Genomic DNA, 21,248 nt, shown 5'->3' on the forward strand with positions numbered 1-21,248 from the left:
CTAATTGGGTTTTCACCGTCCGGTTAGTCTAAATAAGTAGGCAGTTCCCCGAAGGAACTGGGTATACCAACTGCTGTAAAGATTATGATAGTTGCTCGGAATTATATTATCCAGACCTTTGCAGCGATAGTGAGAGCTCAGTACTTAGACAAACAGGAGTCTCTAGGGAAGTACTGACGCTGAGAGCAGCAGTGGTGAAAATAAGAATGCTGGTTAGAATCCTGAAACCCACGATCTTTTGAAGCTATCAGCAAAACATGTAATCTTAGTCCATTCATCAAGTAGGGCATGAAGACTCGATGGAACAGCAGTCTGACCATGATAGAAATGTATTGCATCCGAAAAGAGCCGCTACACTTCTTCTAGCAAAACCTACATGACACTAAAAGCAGAGAGCCCGAACTTCACAGCAATGGGTGGTCCATCGTGGAAGCTGTCATTAAGGTTCTTCACCCGTTCAAAAAAAGCAAATGTGAAAGCTAGTGAGTACAATTATGTTTTGGCAAGCAAAGTTGATCTGACGATTAAAGGATTACAGTGATTTTGTCAAACTCGAGACACTGGCTGAACCAATCAGGCCTAAAGGAGCTATAAGCTGTTCAGCTCAGGAGTTAGCTCAGTTCTCAGCCAGTCTTAAGTTGAATATGATGCTCTTCACAAGAGCTGGCTTTTTGAACCATGTAATTTACGGAAAAATCTATCCCTATTGACGTCACTCCTACTAAGGCAGCGACTAACCAAACTGGATCGCCAGACACTTGATCAAGAAGACAGCTTGTTTACTACGTTTCTCGACAGGGCTAGGGTAAAGATTAACTGTTCGAGGCGAAATGCGGACAATATAAGCCCTTTCAGCATTATCCACATAGTGGCAAACATGATCAGGGCACATGAGCAAAGAGTTTCTATCTTCTTGAGCAGGAGACGAAGATCAGGAAAAAATAACTGTGATCCACTGTGATTTTTGAGCGACTACTTTTACACTCACCCAGAGCTACTTGAAACTGCATGTATTCATTCCTCAATGTGTGCAACTTCAATACCCATTTAGAGTGCGTTTAGCAGTGGCAGTCGTCAGTTAGCAGTTACCCAGTTAGTAGTGATCACGAATAATTGCAGACACTTGAAGTACGATTGTATGTCAGAGATAACTTATCAGTAAATGTTTAATTTATTCTCATAAACTAAAAAAACTAAAATAGAAACAGAAATATCTGTTAAAACGACCGCTTTTCAAATCAAAACAGATCATCTCTGTTTTTCTGGAAGAAACAGAAAAAGGAGAGCGAGCTCCCTTTTTTTCACCGTTGCTGTTTCTGTTCCGTTTTTTAATTGCCAAGCAGAAAATCGAATCATTTTGCCATTGCAGAAACGGTACCAACCCCTAGTTTACAATTAAGAGCAGGATCAAATAAGTATTTTGACTTTATTTTCCTGCATACTAAGGTGGAAATTTCAAGTAAATAGGAGAATAGAAAATACTTTTACCTATTTTTTTCTAGGGTAGAGCAGAAATTTCATATGGATTGCGTCTCGCGCGGATTGCATTTTACAGAAAATTGCACGAGTTGTAGGACGAAAACTGAGGTACAATCAGGACGAATACACAGAGCTATATTCGATATTCTGACCACTTGATTTCTTGAAGGTTTTCAAAAAATCTAACACCCTATACAAAAGTATAAAGTGAAACTGAAATAATTTCATAAGCTAAGAAGAAATAAGCATCTGATTAACTAATCCAAAGTTAGGCTACAGCTAATCATCCGAAGACTTCTAAAAAGGGAAGGGCATGAGACAAGAGTCAAATGACTTCAAAATAGGGAATGATACCCTCTTCTGAGACAAGAACCACTTTCAAGTCACGGCTAAGTTTAGGAAAAACGAAGTTATTTGGCAAAAAGTAAAATATTGAGTAAATATTCTTTGCAAATTAGGCAGAAATCAATAGTACAATATTTTGCACATTTAGATGGATAGTTGGGAGAGGGGGGCAAAAAGTGACTTCAACTTTTGTGCTGGGTTTGAGGGGGGGTGGCTGAAAGAAGAAAGAATTCTCCAATCCTCACAAATGCGTATATGCTAGGGTTTCTTCTTTAGCATGCCTGTTGTCCGACAACCTTTGCTTCACTTTCAAAGCATAAAAATAAAGATAATAAAAATTACGATAATAAAGAAAATATTCAAGAAAGAAACAATTAAATAAACGTAAAAGCAGGACAGAAAACGGTCATCTGGACTGCATCAATCCGAACTAAATACCTATGCAGCCATTTTTGAAGACATGCAAAATGTTCTTCCAGTTTTGACGCGTATCTATACAAAAAAAATATATAAAAAAATAAAAATAAATAAATAAATAAATCAAACAAATTCGTACTTGTATATCAATCTGCATTTCAAGATTGTTGAGAAGATACGGTTTCCGAAGCTCTGCATATTCCAGTGCCTTCTCCAAGGGAAAACCTCTTGAATGGAATGATATCAGACAATCGCAAGATGGCCAGTCTTCAACTGGTTGCTGAATAGCGGAAAATAATTAATTAAAGTAACATAAAAGGCCTTAAGAAACATCGAATAAAAGACCTTAACAAGAATATACAGAGAAGATCCTTATTAAAAAAAAAATGAGTCAAGATTAAAGCTTCAAACAGGGTTTGGTGCATTTTCAAGGTATCCAATTTTTTCCTTTTTTTTAATATAATCTTAAGCACCAAGTTTTAGTATTCATAGGACTTGGATTAACACAAAAGCATAAAAAAAAATTTCAAAAAAGGCTTTCAGAAAAAGTAATTTTTATAAAAAAGGAGGGCTTGGAAAGCCCTTTTCAAGAAGTCTAAATGGCAAAAAGACTTAGTCAATTAAATTAATATTTTGTTTTGCAAGTTTTACACTATATGCGTGTTTCACTTATAGGGGAGAGGTTGGGCAAATACGAAGCTCCTCCACTCTTCGTGTGGAAACCCATGACGGCAGCAGAATTTTGTGATCATTTCTCAATGAGTTTAAATGGAGAAAAAAAAAGAAAAAGAAAAGAAAATACTTTATCTGCATAAAAAAAATAATGCTTGGGGTAAACTGCAAATAAACTCGTAAATAAAACAGAATTACGCACAACTATAACACTAAAAATATTCCGTAAGTAATATTGTCGACTGGGCTATCTTCAGCATACAAATTTGATTTTTTAGAAACAAATTAATTAAATCAAACAATGAAAGCAAATATTTTGAAATTGGAAAAAACTGGGCCTTGGAGCAGCCTAATCTCTATTTTGACGCCAAAATTTATCAAAAAATAATGATACAATGTTATCAAGAACATTTGGGAAGACACTAGTACCGGACTCTATAAGTATTGGTTTCTTAGGCAAAATTCTAACCAGCAAAATTGTCTACTTCTCTAGCACGACTGCGACATTAAAGTCAAGGAAGAGCCCAGATAATTCATACATTCCTCGTTCTTTCTTTGGTTTGACAGTTGACTGTAACAGTGTTTGGGCATGAACCTTTCATTAAGAAAGCGTAGGCCTATCAGCTGGTGTTTCAGCATTACCATGCTTCCGGTGGCTAATTTAATGGGAAAGTAGCCGGGTAAATTTAGGAACAACTCAAAGTCGAATTTTGCTCTTTCTGTTTCGTATGGAACTATTAAATTCGGTTTCCATGATACTTACATAACAATTATATAACCCTCAGCTTGATAAGCTGATGCCATATCCAGTGGTGACATTTCATTCTAAACTAAGGGAGGAGGACTTGTTAACCTCCTTGGCCTACCCTAGAATAACCGGCTCACAGACCTGTTTAAGAGCCATTTTGACTAGCACAGGCTACTCTAAGAATCTACAAATAAAAGTAAGAAACGTTTTAGAAGTATTTAATGAAAACATATAGAACTGATATAGGAAAGAAATTTACGGTTCTGCTCTGAAACTGGGAATCAAAAAGAGGTTTTGTTTCCCAAAAATACTAACCATAACATCTAGACCCAACGGTTTTTTATGAACTTTTTCGCAAAACATTCACACCAGATCATTAAGCCTCCATCGCCCGTTGTTAATCTAAGACAAGTTTTGATCGGGCTTAGTTTAGAAAAGAATCTTTCATTACTAGCAGTTGCGGCAGGCAGAGGAATGAAGACTTCTATAATTCTTAAGCTTCAGAATATGTGACTAATATTCATTTCAGACAATCATGATGCCCTAAAAGACCTTTTGGCTTATGGTCGAAAATCCAATGGAAGAGCAAGTCCGTCTAAAGTTCTGAATGAAATCATCCAACAAAAGGTTGAACTTATGGACATGGCAGTAAATGGAGATCGCATTAGGTGCAACTGTTTTAGTGGCTAAACCCTTAGCGAGTGCAAAGAGGGAGAAGGCCGGAAAAAAAAATAGGGCAAGCAAAGGCGATTAGAAACCCCAGACGGGAAAAGTCACGATCAGCAGTTAAAGTGAAGCGCAGGGAGTAATTTGGTTATTCTATTCTTTGTGGCTATAAAATAATGGAAACTTGTTAGGATCATTCCATGCAGGGGTTTAAGAAGTCCGCTAATTCCCCCCAACCTCCCTGAACGAAAACCTTGACACAATTAGCATCCTAAATACTAGGGAAAAACTTGATACTTGGAAAATTAAAATGTTTTATTTAGCGTTTTTAAATTTAAAAAAAAATAAAGTTACTCAATGTGTCAAAGTAAACTGTCCTTTATTTTGAACTTAGACATTGCAATTCCGTTCGAAACGTAATATTGTTCAAATGTCCACCACAGCTTTGGATACAACTTTGACGGCTGACTTCAAAGGATAAAGCACAATTTCTATGCAAAAAAATCAGGGTGAACCCAGACGATTATAAACACCAGACAGGACAAAACTAGAATCTGTTGGTAAAGTGAAGGGTGGGTTGCAACTCTGTTTTTTTCAGGTTTTTTTTTTTTTTTTTTTTTTTTTTTTTTTTTTTTTTTTTTTTTTTTTTTTTTTTTTTTTTTGTCACGGGCAATTTTGTCCCAAATAGTATCATAAATACTAAAGAAAACTTAACATTTTAATAATATAATCTTTTATTTAGAGTTTTGATAAAAGAGATACTTTAAAATTGCAAATTCACTAGTACAAAACCAAATGAGTGTACTCTCATGATCACAGGCACTTAATGCATTTATTTTATAGTACCGAGCACACAACAGCCTGAAAGTTTTAGAGGAGGAGAGAGTTTTAAAACTTTCCTCTCAATCATAGGCTTAAGCAAGAGTAGGCTATGGAGGGTCTTGAATATTATTATAACTGAGTTTGGAAAGTTAATAGGTTCCCGAGGTTATACTTAAAACTAGTTATGATAAATGCGCCTAGTGAGCGGCAGAGCATGTTACAAAATACGTACCTCGGCTTTAGCATAACAAAACCTATACCCTTTTACTCTCTATACAAAGTTTATATATTCTTAATTTTTTCTATGCCCAAGAAGGAAAATACTCATTTTACGCGAATATATTGAAAAACACTTTAAGAAGATTTTACTGGAAAATATCCAAGTCTCCACCTTCTTCTCTCAAAAAATTTTGGACAACCATCCCGTGGACAACTCCCATGAAACAGTCACAATTGAAAAATTATGTTCTGCATGGTAGATAGAGTTTCAACAAAAACTTACATTTAATATAACGTCCTCCGGGAAAATAATTGCCTTGATATATTCAAAGTAATTCAGTCGAAGAAGAATTTCAGTCATTGGCTTCGAAGTGCTCTTCTTCTCCATGGCGCAGACGCCAACAATGACCTGTTTCACTTCGTCTATATCCATGTAATCCGAGACATCATCACAGCATTCCATACAAGGGTAGCTCTAAAAGAAATACTGCCGTTGTCCAGCTAAACGTACTATGGAACTCTTGTTTCTAGATAAAGATATATTATCTTCGGATTTTACAACCTTATGGTCTGAACTATATCGTTTGGTGCAAAATTTCCAACGAGGGATGCACATGTTACGTTTGTACCATGAATATCAGAGGATCAAGATTTTTTCAAAGACACATCCCGTCCACACATCCCCTATTCTAGTAACACCAAAGTATACTAAAAGGAAATGCACCATATGAGCTTTTGCTCACGTGTGATCAGAGAACATTTGCATTAGAACTTATGATTTCTGTAACTGTCCTTGATTTCACAAGGACCAAGCGAAAGGTTGAGCCCATCGCAAGCTCCTCCAACTCATGACCCCCTGTCTTGACTCCTTTTGAAACTTCTATTCTTTAAAACCAAACAAATAAAGAGCAGCACGGGGCTCATTTTTCCCAAAACAGAAAAGCTATAAAAAAGAAAACAACTACAACTTCTGAACAGTTCAACTGAAGCGTCTGTTACTTTTTCTTTTTCAGTCACTGGAGCAGCTAAATGTTTACTACTCGCAGAAATCAGACCTTATTTCCTCGGAAAAATTTTGAATCAGTAATTTTTTTGGAATTTTTATTAAATTCATACAAGCCACTATCATGCCATCTGAATTACTCCAATGACCAAATTAATAATTATTTCTGTCAATGTTTATATGAAGTAAATGAGAATCCTCAGTGTCAGTGCTAAAGGCTATTTCTCTGAATATTTTCTCGATTTCAATAGCCTCCCTAAAGCTTGTTTAAGATGACACATCCAAAAGCTAAATTTTATCATTAAACGAAACGCAAGGAATGCATCTTTTTTGACCTGAAGAAGTTCATCAACGGAGACTGGTCCTAATTTATTCTAGATTTATATACTTTTGGGAAACCGAAATCTATAGTATATATATATATATATATATATATATATATATATATATATATATATATATATATATATATATATACTATAGAATTCAATCGTACTGGTACTGTACACACAAAGAGCCACTATCATACCATCTACATTACCTCATTGACAATATTGATAATTAAAAATACCGTCTGTTAGTTTTTTCGAAAAAAATGAAGACGCAAACCTAGCAAAAAAAAAAACATAGAAAATAATTTGAGTAGGGGTATATCAGATGCTAGGTTGTATCGGCGTGGAGCCGTGAAGAATATCATAAACAAAAATAATCAACCTGTTTAGAAGTCAGACCGATAAGTGAAAGTGACAAAACGCGAAGGAAATCTGAAAAAAAATTTATATATTGCCACTTTTGATATTAATCGATCAATCATCTGAAATAAAAAAAAAAGCAAAGACAGTGTTTGAGTGGGGAGAATGTAAAATTACCCCTAAGTACATTTTAATACGAATTGCAATCCAGAAAAGACTTAGCATGTGATAGTTTTATTATGACGTTTTACAATAGTGCTTACTGCGAGAAGATATGTCTTGAAAGGGCTGTGAAGTACTTTCACCGAGGAGTCACCGACTTTTAGAAACCTCTTATACCATTGGCGCGTCCAAAGCGTTGTGAAGGTTTGCCAAGTGCGGCGGAACTATATCAAGCCTTGTGAGGACTGTGTCAAGCGTGGCGGAACCGTTCCCATCGTGGAAGTGCTCTACGGCGGCAGAAAGTGGCCACCCTTGACTTTGACGGTAAACCGTAATAATAAATCGGTGGATTTAATAAGTTTGGTCCTGATCACTCTATAAATAAACGTATACTTAAATTAACATATACCTACCATGCTTATCTACTTATTGTACAACAAAAGCAAATTAACAAACGACACTGCAGTCTACTACAATATCAGATGCAAACATAATCTTATCAAGTGTAATCAAGCAAATTATTTTATTGACCAACTGAATTCAGTAAATATCGCAGCAGGTGCAAGATCAGTAAATAATTAGTTCTTCTATGTTTTTAACAGGCAGTTGGATTTTGTAAATCGACATTTCTTTACACGGTACATTCCTTTTTTTGTCATAAGATACTCATTAATTTATAAAAAATGAGGGAGTTCATTTTATGAAAGAATGCTATCATGATTAGCTCTATTGCAGCCGGGTTCAAATGATTAGTTAAGAACTTGTTTTGTTACACGGCTGTTCAATCAAGCGATAAATGTCCAACTCTATCCCAGACGTCCAAATGGCTCCGGTACGTGAAGTGGCCGTTTCATAGGTTGGAGGCGAACCTTTGAGCCTTTTTTATTATGCAGAGCACAAAGGATTTGAAACCTAGAATATGCTTTGAACTGACTATAGGAATTTGAGGCAACCTTTGGATATTTAAATGAAATTTAGAAACTGCAATTTATGTATATTAATATTAATGATTTTTGTATTTTTATCTTTTTTGGGACAGAATCAGTTTTTTTTTTTGTTTTTTTTTTTTGCACTGTTTGTTAATGAAGTTTTTATTTGACTTAGTCCAATCCAAAGACAGTATTTTCTTAAAGTGAATAAATATACCAAAAGTGATCTTTCATTTGAACAGTCACTTTTTGCGTTCGAAGCTCAGTCGCAGTCTTAAAGAAAAGTACGGTTTAGTTGCAATCTTTTCGATTAAGCATCCTATGGAACGTTGGCGTCTGGCTTTATTACAAATGCGCCTAAGACTCTCATTCCGAACAACTTTGATTGCAACGTTTGTAGCCCCAGACCTTTATACATCCAAGAATAACACAAAAAAGAAAGTTGAGTGAAATTTATGGAATATGGTCATGTCAACCCTGATGGCCATAAGTTAGTTTTTTCGATGCCAGAGCAACATTGTAGCAAAACTTTTGGGTAAAACAAAATTACGCACGCCTAGAGTGCTGTTAGTGTATCCCACGCGTTATTAGGTGAATTTAGCTACGTTCATTTTTCAAACATGTTTTATATTATAAACCAATCGGAGGTAAGAATTTAAGGCGTTATTTTTTTAAACTAGAGAAGATGCAAGCTTGGAAAAGCAGTGTGCCTATCTGTATGATGAATCTGGCACAACATGCAAAGACACAGCAATAGCAGAGAATATTTGGGACCAAAAATGTTAATATACGTTTTAGCCAATTAAAGCCAATTTATGGCCACTTCATTTTTCAGCTAATGCAAGTGTCACATTTAAATTAAGGAAAAAACGTATTATTTATAGATATTGTTCTTTTTATCATATCGATCGACTGTGATGTGTCTCGGGCATTATTGCAAAATGAAGATGGACCAGTTAGAGTAGGCTACATAACAATGGTGTGGTTAGTGAAAAGCTTATTAGGGAAGCAACCAGACTGTTTGAACTATTTTCATCCATACAACGCTACCGTAAGCCAATAGGGTTCCGCAAAGTCATCCTCAAAATAACCATCCCTTATATTGTCCATTACCAGCTCAGACTGTAACTGCAAAATAAAAAGGTTATCAAGGTACTTCCAAAATCTGAAAAGGCGATTGCAGTCAAACCAAACAAAACATTATATAATAGATGATTTTCTGTGGTTTTCAAATATCCATTACCTAGACGAGTAGAACTCCAAAATAAATCGTAATCCCGTCTTCTTTTCCCATTGTTCAGTCACTCGGATTTGGACTAAGTAAAACTAGCGTTAAAGTTGGGGTTTTAGCTCTCGAGCCAGATACTTGATCTGATTGCCCTTGCAGACTGATAAGATCAGCCTTTATTTATAAGATGGTATCTTGAAGAGCCACAGAAAGAGAAATTTTAATATCGCAGACGATTGCGCAGCCATTGGAAAAACCAAGGAAATGACCAAAAACCTTACGAGATGCGAAAAGAAACGATGGCTAAACTTTATTTTTAGCTCCTCAAGTTTGGTCAAATAGGCACAAGGTGGTTCTCAGACAAAGCTGGCCAAGTGACACAATAACGAGCAATCAACCAAGGTGCACCTGCATAGAGTAGGGCTTCTCCAGACTCAGCAAGGCATGCTTTGATAAGCCAAATTATAAATTCTGAGGGTTGTCATTTATATTTTTTAAGAACATAATACACCTCTCCCATTAAAACTTGGCAAAAACTGCGATTTTATATATTTATCATCCTTCTGCCTTTTCACAAAAGGTTAGCATCATACAACAAATGGAATTAGTAATTTGGCTCATTTGTGACTGAATATGATGTACCATGGTCAGTCTCATCATAAAAAGCAAGCGAAAACATAGCTTCCATGTGAATTAGCCTACATCAAACCCTACTATTTCAAAGCAAAGCTCTTTAAATAAAGTTTGTAAAGAAAGAGAAAATTTAATCCATATCTATCATAAATTTAATATACGAACAAGGTATATAGACATAGAAGCAACATATTGAAAGTTATTCATTAGACGTGAAATAGTGAAGGAGAAAAGAACTTCTTATATGGAAAGAATTGGGGAAAAGATAAATAAAAAACAGATGCAACAATTATGTACCCTTATTCCAGACTTTTTTTTGGATTAGGAGGTAAAAACGTAGAAAAAAAGCTGTTTTATGCTGGAATCTCGGTCCTTTAAACGTAAATCGCTGGAAATCTCCCAGTCCAATCAATAACTTAAATCATAGCAAATGACTTAATTTTGGTATAAAAAAAAAATAAAACGGTTTTTGTTTCTATGAACCATTTTGCTTATGCATGCTACTTGGGAGACAAAATTTGTAATTTTTGTTTTTGAATTCTCTTTTTTATGTTCATTGCTGATCAATCAAAAGCCTCATTTCAGTTAAATCATTTACCAATTAGGTCAATATCGCAAAAAAAAATCGCAAATACAATACAGTAGGTTTTCTTTTGTCATTAAGCTACAAAAATTTCAGTAACAAGCCAGATTATAAATAGTTTTTCCCCAATAACCAAACTTTTGACTTGAAATTCATGAGTCTACTTATAAAAATGGTTAATGTCAAAATTCTCCCGATCTGAAAACAGTCTTGTAACGTTATACACTGGTAGCTGAAGCCTGAAGCCAAGCAGATATTTTTCGTAACAGTCAATTGGTTTTACCAAAATTGTGACGCATTTTGTTCCCAGTTTTGACAATTCTACCCTGTTTTATCCTACGGCTTTGGAGATTTAGTTGAAACTTCCGAGAAAGAGTTTTTTTTCTCTTTGGAAAGGCTGAGGGGGTGTTAGGGGAAATTCTTATTCTGTGGTGGAGGAAAAGAGAAATAGTATATTTTTGTCTTTTTTTGCCTGTTGTCCGACAAGCTCTGCTCTTAGCAATGTATATTGGGATACAACAATTTCAAACATATGGTCTGCAAATCTTTCTTCTAAAAATATATAATAGAAGCATATACTACTTTTAATTTGGGTAACTAAGTCTTTTTGTTTAATTACGATGTAGTAACTTCATTTTTTGGCAATTATTAAATTTCATTCCGATTCCAAAACCACATTTCAAACACCAAATTCTTTCATCTTTTTTAACAGCATAATTTCAGTAAATATTATTTGCTGGCGTCATAAATTTAATCCAAGCTTCATTGGTCTTGGGCTAGTTTATTAATTATTTGTTATTCTATATAAATTATATTGTTGCTTTATCCCATCTTACCATCCATTTTCCCACATTATCTTAAATTTAATGTTTTTAAGTTAAAAAACTCCGAGTAATGCTGCGTGAATAATTTCAAAGCGAAATAGGTTGAAAATGACTAGAAAAAAGTGAACTTTGAAACTAGCTTTAACCCATTAAATGAAGTTAAATTTGAAACTGCTTTCACAGAAATAGCAAATAGAGTTATGTTCATAATACAACGTACGAATTTGACCGTTAAACGCAACTAATTATTTTGAAAAGGGCCAGAAACTGCAATTACCATTTTATGCAAGAAGTAGGCAACACAGATAAACCACCTAACCCTTGCCAGCAAACAACTTGGTTGCTTAATAGCCATACCTCTTCACAGCTATTGCAGAGTAACTCTTTATCTCCAATGTAAAATGACGGTTTTTCATGATCCAGATTTTGTTCTTCATTGAGTGACATCATTTAAAATGCTATTAAAAGAAATTTGGTTGACTTACATGTTTTAGCCCAAATAAGTTTGTATATGGCCTAATACAAGGGCTCTTAACCTAAAACTTTCATGTCCCTGGGGATATAGGTTAATAAATACCAAAAGTTTATCATTGCTCCGATGTCTAAAGGTTGCCTATGACATTTTTATGCTTTTAAGACATTTGCCAATGGGTATTTCCTAAGCTGTTGCAAAAGGGATGAAAGCAGCGCAACATAGATTATGAGGCTCAAATTTGACTGCAAATACATTTTCTTTCTAATCCTCCCCTCGAGAGTTTTGGCAATTATCTCAAAAGCCTAAAAATGCCATATATGACATCTAAGCCAGAGAGCAACAATATTTGTGCACAAATCCAAGATTTGTTGGGAATTCACTTTTACAGTAATCGGGTAATATGTTTTATTAGTTGTATCGTTTCTTTGTATGTAATTAAATAAAAAAACAAGTTTTTTTAACTGCAAGTAAGGAGCGACATTAAAATTTAAAACAGAAATTATTCCAAATATGAAAGGGGTTGTCTCCTCCTCAATGCCCCGCTCTTTACGCTGGGATGAGGCCTACTTGCCTCCAATTTTTGGTTACTTAAAAAGGCAACTGAAACTTTTTACGAGCATTTTCATTAGTAATAAATATACGTAACGTACGAATTAATTTGCCTAACGAGCTTCTATATTTGTAAATATTTATTACGTATATGAGGGTATTCGCCCCCTCGTCAATACCTCGCTCTTTGCATTAAAGCTTGAACTTTGTCCCAATCTTTAAGAATGACCTCTGAATAACAAAGGCCGTAGAATAAATAGTTGAAATTACTAAAAATACTTTAGCATACAGAGTGAGGTAATGAGGAGGAGACGAAAAAGTCCCCCTGAAAACGTCTGTAAACTTCCCAATAACCATTACTATATGTAAACAATGGTCAAAGTTTGTAACTTACGCCCCTACCCCGAGGACTGTGGGGGATTAAGTCGTCCCCAAAGACATAGTTATTAGGTTTTCCGACTATGCTAAACCAAATGGCTATCTCAAAATTTTGATCCGGTGACTTTTGGAAAAAATGAGCGTGGGAGGCTAGACGCCCTCCAATTTTTTTAGTCACTTAAAAAGGGCACTAGAACTTTTAGTTTTCCGTTAGAATGAGCCCTCTCGCTACGTTCTAGGACCACTGGGTCGATACGATCACCCCTGAAAAAAAAAACAAAAAAAACAACAAATAAACACGCATACGTCATCTGTCTTCAGGCGAAAAATACAAAATTCTACATTTTTGTAGATAGGAGCTTAAGATTTATACAGTAGGGTTCTCTGATACGCTCAATCTGCTGGTATAATGTTTGTTATAATTTAATGACTTTTAGGAGGTGTTTCCCCTATTTTCTAAAATGATGCAAATTCTCTCAGGCTCGTACCTTTTGATGGGTAAGACCAAACTTGATGGAACTGATAGATTTAAAATCAGCATAAAAATGCGATTCTTTTGATGTAACTATTGGTATCAAGATTCAGTTTTTTATACTTTCGGTTACTATTGAGCCGGGTCGCTCCTTACTAAAGTTCGTTACCACGAACTGTTTGATGTTTGGTTTATTTGTTGACTCTTTTGTTTTGTCGTGTTCTGTTTCGTGATTTTTCTTCAGTTTTTATTTTTGTTGTTTTCTGTACTCCGTCATTATTTTGGTAATTCGACGGGTTATCATCAACTCGTCCATTCATTAATTCATCTTATTAAACTATGGAGCTTTTCCACCAAAACTTCATCTTAAAAATCCCTTTTTTATTCACTGTATTTTTTAATAATTTTTTTTTTCAAATGTTAAATTAAAAGAAGAGTTGTTAAAGGACACAAGCAGGCAACTCTATAGCACGGAGATAAGACCCCACCATATTGAACTATGGAACTAACACTAAAATAAAAATTTCTTACCCATTCATGTTATGGATCAAAGAGTATATTTTTTGCAAAAAAGTAATAAGTAATATTGAAGCATGAACAAACACAAATTATTTTGTTTGTGACTGGGTCTACTGGACCTCTTAACTCCTAATCTTTACGCTAAAAATTAGCCAGAGCTTTGTTGAGAGCATTTTAAAGTGTAACAAACATGCCCTGATGGTGTTACCAGGAGAAACTTTATAAGTGTCATTTTTCTTACCCCAAATGCAATATGAAGTGCTGTCATTTGGATTTTGTCATCAATTTTATTTTCATTGCTGCTACCAGACTGCAGACTATATTAAAGTTTTGGACATAAATAAACTTGCAACAGAATTTCACCAGAAAGGGAATTTTTGATACCAGTTTACTACCTGAGAATATTTCCATAATATAATTTGCCATTTAGCCTTTGATTTGTATCTTTTGACTTTTCCATCAAGCTCATGTTCTGGAGGCAAGACAAAATTAGAACTTGGATACTGAACTAAACAGTTGTCAGCTTTTATTATTATTTTTTTAAGGAACTCACTACATACTGCTTGGGCGTATGCTCTATGCAAGTTGAGGCTGTTCTGTGTTTTCCCACTTCTTCCTGCAAACCTGACAGCTTCTGCCTAAAATATTATCTGTAAGGATAGGCTTTGAGTTCTTTCTTTTTTCATCTATCAAACATAAGCAACCTTTGAGGACTTCAGCTGAAATTCATATGCCTTCCAAGATATCTTCCTCAGCATAATTCTGCTATGGGTGCTTCAGCAGCTACACTGCATATCTTTTTCAGGATGATTAATTTTTCAAGGCTCTTTCTCTTTTGATAAATAACCTTCTGTAATTTGATTTCTGCCCTTTGAGCATTGTAATCAAAATTTTGATCTGTGAGAGTTTAAATTATGTTTTTAGCAAAAGTACTGTCATTAAGTTTAGGACATTAAGTTTTTAAAAAAAAAGATCAATTTTTGCTTTCATCAGGAAACATAAGTCGAAATAAATGTTCTTTGCCTTTTAAAGGATATTTGCATATAGGTATTGATATCTATAATTTTATATTGATTAATTTAAAAAATCTTTCCGAAAAAGGCGTTTTCAAAGAAAGGTGAAGACTTGTGTTAAACTTCAGACCAGTAGAAATAAATCCCGATAAAAATTCAAACTCGAAACGGTCAAAAATGACTATTAAAAAATAAACTAAACCCAAAACGAACAGAAATTAAAATAAGCGATCATAGAAAACATAGAGACAAAAAGTACTAATATAGATGAATAAATAGGTCTTAAAACAAGAAAGTATCGAATTGAGCTTTTTGTCATTACGTTTAGTTTTTCAAAGAAAAGTAAAGACTCTTGTTAAACTTAAGACCAGCAGAAATAAATCCCAATAAAAATTTAAACTCAAAACGGTCAAAAATGACTATTAAAAATAAACTAAACCCAAAACGAACAGAAATAAAAATAAACGATCATCGAATAAACATAGGATGATCGAAGAAACGATCATCGACACCAGGTACACAGATGAATAAATAAATCCTAAACAAGAAAATTTCGAACTGAATGTTCAAATCAAGCTTAAGAAGAACAAAAATTACTACAAAGAGGGATTTGGCTACTGCCCTTTTCTCCCTTCCTTACCTGTAAAAGACTAAAGCTTGTTGGGTCATTTGCATTTTATTGAAAACTATGTGTATCTTGAATACTATAATTTTGTTTTTCAAAACATCGACGGAAAAAATAAATATAAAATCACATTATTAATCAAGACAGCTGGAACGAACTAATGAAAATTGATTGAATACTTGATATATACTATATTAATTCTTGGGAACTTAGTAATTTAAAATTTTATTTCAGTGTAATATATTTCGGAGCGCAACAAGCTTAGGGCAGTTGCCAAACTCCTGTTTATAGTCATTTTTGTTTGTTTTAAATTTAATAGGAGCATCTAATTTAATTTTTATTCATTTTAAGGTTTTAGTATCTGGTATCTCTATATTTTCTATGATTATTTATTTTAAATTCTGCTCCTTTAAGGTTTCATTTATTCTTTGATAGTAATTATTAGTCATTTTGAATTAAAATGAGAATTTATTTCTGCTGGTCTTATGATTAATATGGCCCTTTCGTTTTCTTTGAAGAACTTCTTTTTCTGAAAGTTTTTCTTTGTTAATTTCTGTTCACTTTCTACTACCGAAGTTTTTTTTGATAATATAATGAATATTCCTCAAGTTTTTCATGTCTTTGGCATAAGAATTAAGATATGTAATTCCAATTTAATAGTTCTAATTACTAACTTTTGATTTATTTCAAAGCGCCCTCAACAATCCCTAAAACTTTCAACTAAATTGCAAGATACACATAGTATCTTTTGATTGAATATTCTGACCCTCAGCCACTCCTAATATATTTCAGATATACTCTGCAGGTAACCTGGATGCACATTAGGTCTTTTGATTTAGTTTAAAATCCTCCTTAACATCCTCTGAAGATTCAAGCACTATTTAATATGCCTTCAAAGTTTCAACTTAATTCCCTCAGTCGTTCCCCAGATATTACTAATACACCCATTTGAGACTCGGCATGCAAATAGAATGTTTTTTTTTTTTAACATCCCTAGCCATTCTCTGAGAGTAGTCACAAGTAAATGTAATACAAGTTGCAAGCAGTAATAATGCCTAAGGACTATTTTGAGGAACATGGTTATTTCATACTTTGGATCAGACCCATTGTGGGAAAAAGAGTGTGTGTGTGGGGGGGGGGGGACTGGTTGCCATCCAACCACTTTTGACTTTTAGAAAGGGATCCAGAACTCTCGACTTCCAATCAAATGAATTTCCTCTAAATTTTTTATGACTACCCCTTCTATTAAATCTTAATGTGTTAACAGTGAGCAACCAGGCCGTGGGGGACTTTTTCAACCCTTGAGGCATAGTTATTTGACCTTTGGACTATCTTGAACAAAATGCATATCTCAAAAAATCGATCAGATCCATTTAGGCAAAAAAAGAGCATGGAGTGGGAGGGGGTAGTTGCCCCCCTCCCTTTGGAATGTTATATAGTATGATCACTTTGGAATGTTAAAGAGAGAACCAGAACTCTTGATTCTCAATTGAATGAGCCTCCTCCAAAGTTTATACAGCCACCTCTTCCAGAAAAACCTTATATGTTAACAATGGACAACTTATATAACTTACAGCCCCTGTCCCAGGGGCTGTGGGAAATTTTGTCAACCTTGGAGGGATAGTTTTTTGGCCTTTTGGACTATTTTGAACAAAATGGCTATCTCAAAATTTTGATCAAATGCACTTAGGGAAAATCAGTGTGATGGGCTAGTTGCCCTCCAACCACTTTTGAATCCAGGGTGCTAGAACTTTCGATTTCCAATTAAATGATCCCCCTTCTAAGTTTATAAGACCACCCCTTCAAAAAACCTCATATCTTAACAATTGGAAACACGCATAGCTTACAGCTTTTACCCCATGGGCTGGGGGACTTTGATTCCCACAGGCATAGTTATATTGCCTAAGGCCTACTTAGGAAAAAATTGCTATTTCAAAATTTTGGTTGGACCCATTTTAAGAAAAGAGCATGTTGGAGGGGAGGCTGCCCTCCAAGCACTTTAAGACTCTTAAAAAGGGAACTAGAATCATCAATTTCCAGTCAAATGATTCCCTTCCAAAGTTTATACAACAACGCCCTTCCATCAAAAACCTTATAAGTAAACAATGGCCAACTTTCATAACTTACAACCCTTGCCCCAGGCTCTGGGGGGTTGTGTCTACCCTTGAGGCATAGTTATTTGGTACTTGGACTACTTTGAAAAAAACGGATATCTCAAGATTTTGATTGGATGCACTTGGAGAAAAGAAGGTGGCAGGGGGGGAGGGGCTAAATGCCCTGCAATCACTTTCGACTCTTAGAAACAACACTAGAACTTCCTATTTCCAAACAAATGGGGCCCCTCTGAAGTTTATTTGACCATCCCATCCGCATGAAGTACCTCTTGGAAAAAAAATGTTAACAAAATATTGAAGCCTTATAGGTCTTTACTATAGCCTATGTTGATTCTTTTGAGTCCAAGCCCATTGATTTTTGAATTATCAACCTGGTGGAATTGATGACACACATAAGAGCCAGGGTAACTAGAGTGAAGCCAAAATAGATTAGGAAATCCTTTTTGTGGCACTACAACACTAGCATCATAAGTATCTTTTCATTGAGTGAGCTAACACAGAAGAAGTCCTACTTTTCTCCTATTCTTGGTAGATTTGTCTCATCTTAAACAGATCTTTTAACAAATTTTTTGAACACTTTGTGGATTTTTTACCTTATAGGCATGCCCTCCTGGTTTATTAGCAAATTATGGATCTGATTAGTACCACTTCTGTCATCAAACTAATAAGTCCTTGCTTTTTGTAGGGAGGCCAAAATGACTTTTACCTCACCAGCTAATTAAAGTATTTGACTTTTTGATTGCAGACATTTAGCTGGGCACTATACATACTTTCAAGCCTCTGAGGCTAGGAGCTTGGCAAATTTCATTGTAGTCTTTTTACCATACTTGCTTCATTTTCCAAAGAATAGATTATTCAATTTACTTCATAACTGATTACTTACCAACATTAAATATTTTTCGGACTGTAGTCAAATCTTAGAGCTATCTTCTGAGAAAAACAAAAAATACATACTCAACTTATTACCAGACAAGTACAGCCTCAGTGATTTAGAGACAGGAACTGAAACACTCAGTAGGCCCATAAATAGATTTTGAGCAACTGAATCTTTAGAAAGCAGACAAGTCTTGAAACTCTATAGAATGGGCCAAAATAACAGCAAATGTTAATTACATCCCATTTTCAAAAAAAGCCTGCTTAAAAAAGTATATTTAATTTTTAATTGCCAAAAGGGTGTATGATGATACTTCCCTAGTGGAAAAGGAGTCCCCCTATATCCTGAATAAATCTTATTTTATCTTGTATATTTCAAGCCACTGATATTACTATATTTTTCTGCCTTTTTAAAAAAAAAAGGTTTATTGTTTTATGCTTAAATAGCTAAATTTTGTTCTTCCCCTTTGGCCCAGATCCTATGTAAATCTAGTCTCTCTTAATTATACCTTTTAATTTTTTTTGCCAAATAGTACATATATGTATCATGTTTAAAATAAATGTTGCAAGTCCTACACCTGACAACACACAAAAAAAGCGTAAAGAAAAGCCAACAAGAGAAGCCAAGATATCCACCTTCAATCAAACCACAGAAAGCTTAATTGTCAAACTTTTTAGGTTTATATATGGTGGGCAGGTTGAAAAATTCCCACATGTGTGTCAGTTAAAATTCAGTAAAAAAGTAATCAACAAAATGGGTTGCCCTATTTTGTCCCATTTATCCCAAAGTGGAATAAAATATCCTGCTTATACTAATAAAAGTTTAAGAAATTGTTGAAACAAACCCTTCATATGTTTGGTCTAACCATTTCAACAATATAAATGTCATGCCAAAACTGTGGTCTCTTAAGCAAATATTAGCTAATACTGAGAAATGGAGACATTTTCATGCTAGGAGTATTGTTCTTCTTACAGTAAACGTTTTCTCAAATACCAAAATGATTAAAAATCAGAACAATTTTATTCTTAAGCATAAAACAGTCAAAAAGTATTCAATAACCATGTGATTTTGCATTCATCCCATGCGTTTGATCCCCTAGCATGTGATTTCTTCATGCCTGATTCTCAGTTTCCATTGAATCTGAGATTCATGCATTTTTGTACTTCTTGCAAAATGGTGACATATTTTCAAAAAATTTGACTAGAAATTTCTGAATGTGACTACAGCTAAACTTTCCAACTTCTATTACAGTTTGCAATCAATATGAAGGCTTCTTGTATTTTTGTAGGATCTCTATTGGCTAAACATAAAAAGCACTACCTTTACAATTCCATTCCACTCCCCTATAGTGGGGCTAGAAAGAAAGTATTGAATGGAGAATCTAATAGTATATTCCTAATTGGAATATACCTAGTTGTAAACTGGTAGATCTCTAGTTGAGGGGCTTTTTTTATCTTAGAAAGTAGTAACATTAGGTAAAATAAAATTTCAGATATGAATTCAGGGCCTTGAATATATCTTGTGAAGGTGTTTTCAAGCTAATATCTCTATCCTTTCCTTATTTCAAGGGATCAAAAGAATTCACAAATGATAGATCTATAACTATGAGTTTTCATAAAAAAAAACATTTACCATACTTTAAGTCTTCAGTCTCTCTTATGTTGGTTCTAGTTTTTGCAAATGTAATTTCTATCATTTTAGCAGGATCTTAAGCCATAGCAAGGGTTTTTTTCTATAAATTTACCAGAGAGATTTAAAAATCGTTAAAACCTTACAAACACTTTCATTGTGCCTCATTTAAGTTATATCTATTTTCCAAAGTTTCACTTTTATAACACAAAGATTGTAAAAGGAAATCAAAGGCCAGTGTCCTTTAAAGGTGGAGATTCTTCAAATACTTTTCCAGGGAATCATTGATGCTCTGGATGTTTGCCTGGGAGTTTCACTCACAAAATTCAACTACTTTGGAAGATAGACAAAAGTACTTTATTTAGAATTATACCCCCCCCCCCCCTCTTAAAAAGAACACCAACAGAAACAAATAGTAAGTCCCTTTAAATGTTAAAAATTGAACTTGGTATGCATAAAAAACAATTATTTTAATAATTTATACCTAGAAACAGTGTAAAAATGTGCATTGAATGGTATGTTTACCTTTATATTTACCTTAAATTTATAGCTTGGCATAGGTTAGGTCTAGAGTAGAAATCAGAAATAAAAAAAAAAATATTCCATTCAAATCCCTATTCAATGCTCAATACAACAATAACATAAATACACAGCAAGAAAAGCAATCATGATATTTGGAAAAAAACATAAAATAATCTAGGCAAAAGAACCTATTGGAACCCCTGTTTTGATTTATTTAGTACTGTATCTTTACTTTAGAAGTAGTCAACCACTAGAGTATACCACAATTAACAAAGTTGAAACTGTGTCTTAATCTACCCTAATTGTTCCAGATAGCCTATAAACTAAAGTTTGTAGTTTTTTTTTTAAATTGAATTTATAGGAAATAGATACAGAATTCCATGCCTGACATAGGGACAAGGTGAACACACCACTTGATTCACTTGTTAATGCTCTTCCTAATCTAATAATTAATTTAAGTCACAAATGAATCCCCTCTCCCCTAATGGTTCCATATATAGCCTAAAGAATATATATATATATATATATATATATATATATATATATATATATATATATATATATATATATATATATATATACCCATCAACCTTGCTTCAGTAGGCTACTTTGCAAAATTCTGGCAAGCATAATAAATGATACATTGGTTAATTATC

At 34.2% G+C, this 21,248-nt stretch overlaps 2 protein-coding genes across 10 annotated transcripts in view; one reads left to right on the forward strand and one right to left on the reverse strand.

Moving 5' to 3' along the window:
* Positions 1-21,248, reverse strand: part of LOC136039432 (inositol hexakisphosphate and diphosphoinositol-pentakisphosphate kinase-like) — a 121,048-nt gene that overhangs the window by 96,987 nt on the left and 2,813 nt on the right. For 3 of the 9 annotated variants that reach the window (XM_065723168.1, XM_065723169.1, XM_065723165.1), the window contains exons 2-5: positions 11,780-11,880; positions 9,205-9,282; positions 5,652-5,843; positions 2,381-2,521 (exon numbers count right to left, since the gene is read on the reverse strand). In XM_065723168.1, the coding sequence (XP_065579240.1) occupies positions 2,381-2,521; positions 5,652-5,843; positions 9,205-9,282; positions 11,780-11,872 (504 nt within the window). In that variant the 5' untranslated portion in view covers positions 11,873-11,880. Of the gene's footprint in view, positions 1-2,380; positions 2,522-5,651; positions 5,844-7,638; positions 7,672-9,204; positions 9,283-11,699; positions 11,881-21,248 lie in introns of those variants that run through there. The other 6 variants (XM_065723171.1, XM_065723170.1, XM_065723167.1 and 3 more) reach the window with 5 other exon arrangements.
* The window catches only part of LOC136039433 (uncharacterized), a 55,456-nt gene continuing 41,992 nt past the window's right edge, over positions 7,785-21,248 (forward strand). The window contains exon 1 of the mRNA XM_065723176.1: positions 7,785-7,863. The gene's annotated coding sequence lies outside the window, so the exon portion shown is untranslated. The remainder of the gene's footprint in view (positions 7,864-21,248) is intronic.

The sequence above is a fragment of the Artemia franciscana genome, chromosome 19 (genome assembly GCF_032884065.1).
Source record: "Artemia franciscana chromosome 19, ASM3288406v1, whole genome shotgun sequence".
Lineage (NCBI taxonomy): Eukaryota > Metazoa > Arthropoda > Branchiopoda > Anostraca > Artemiidae > Artemia > Artemia franciscana.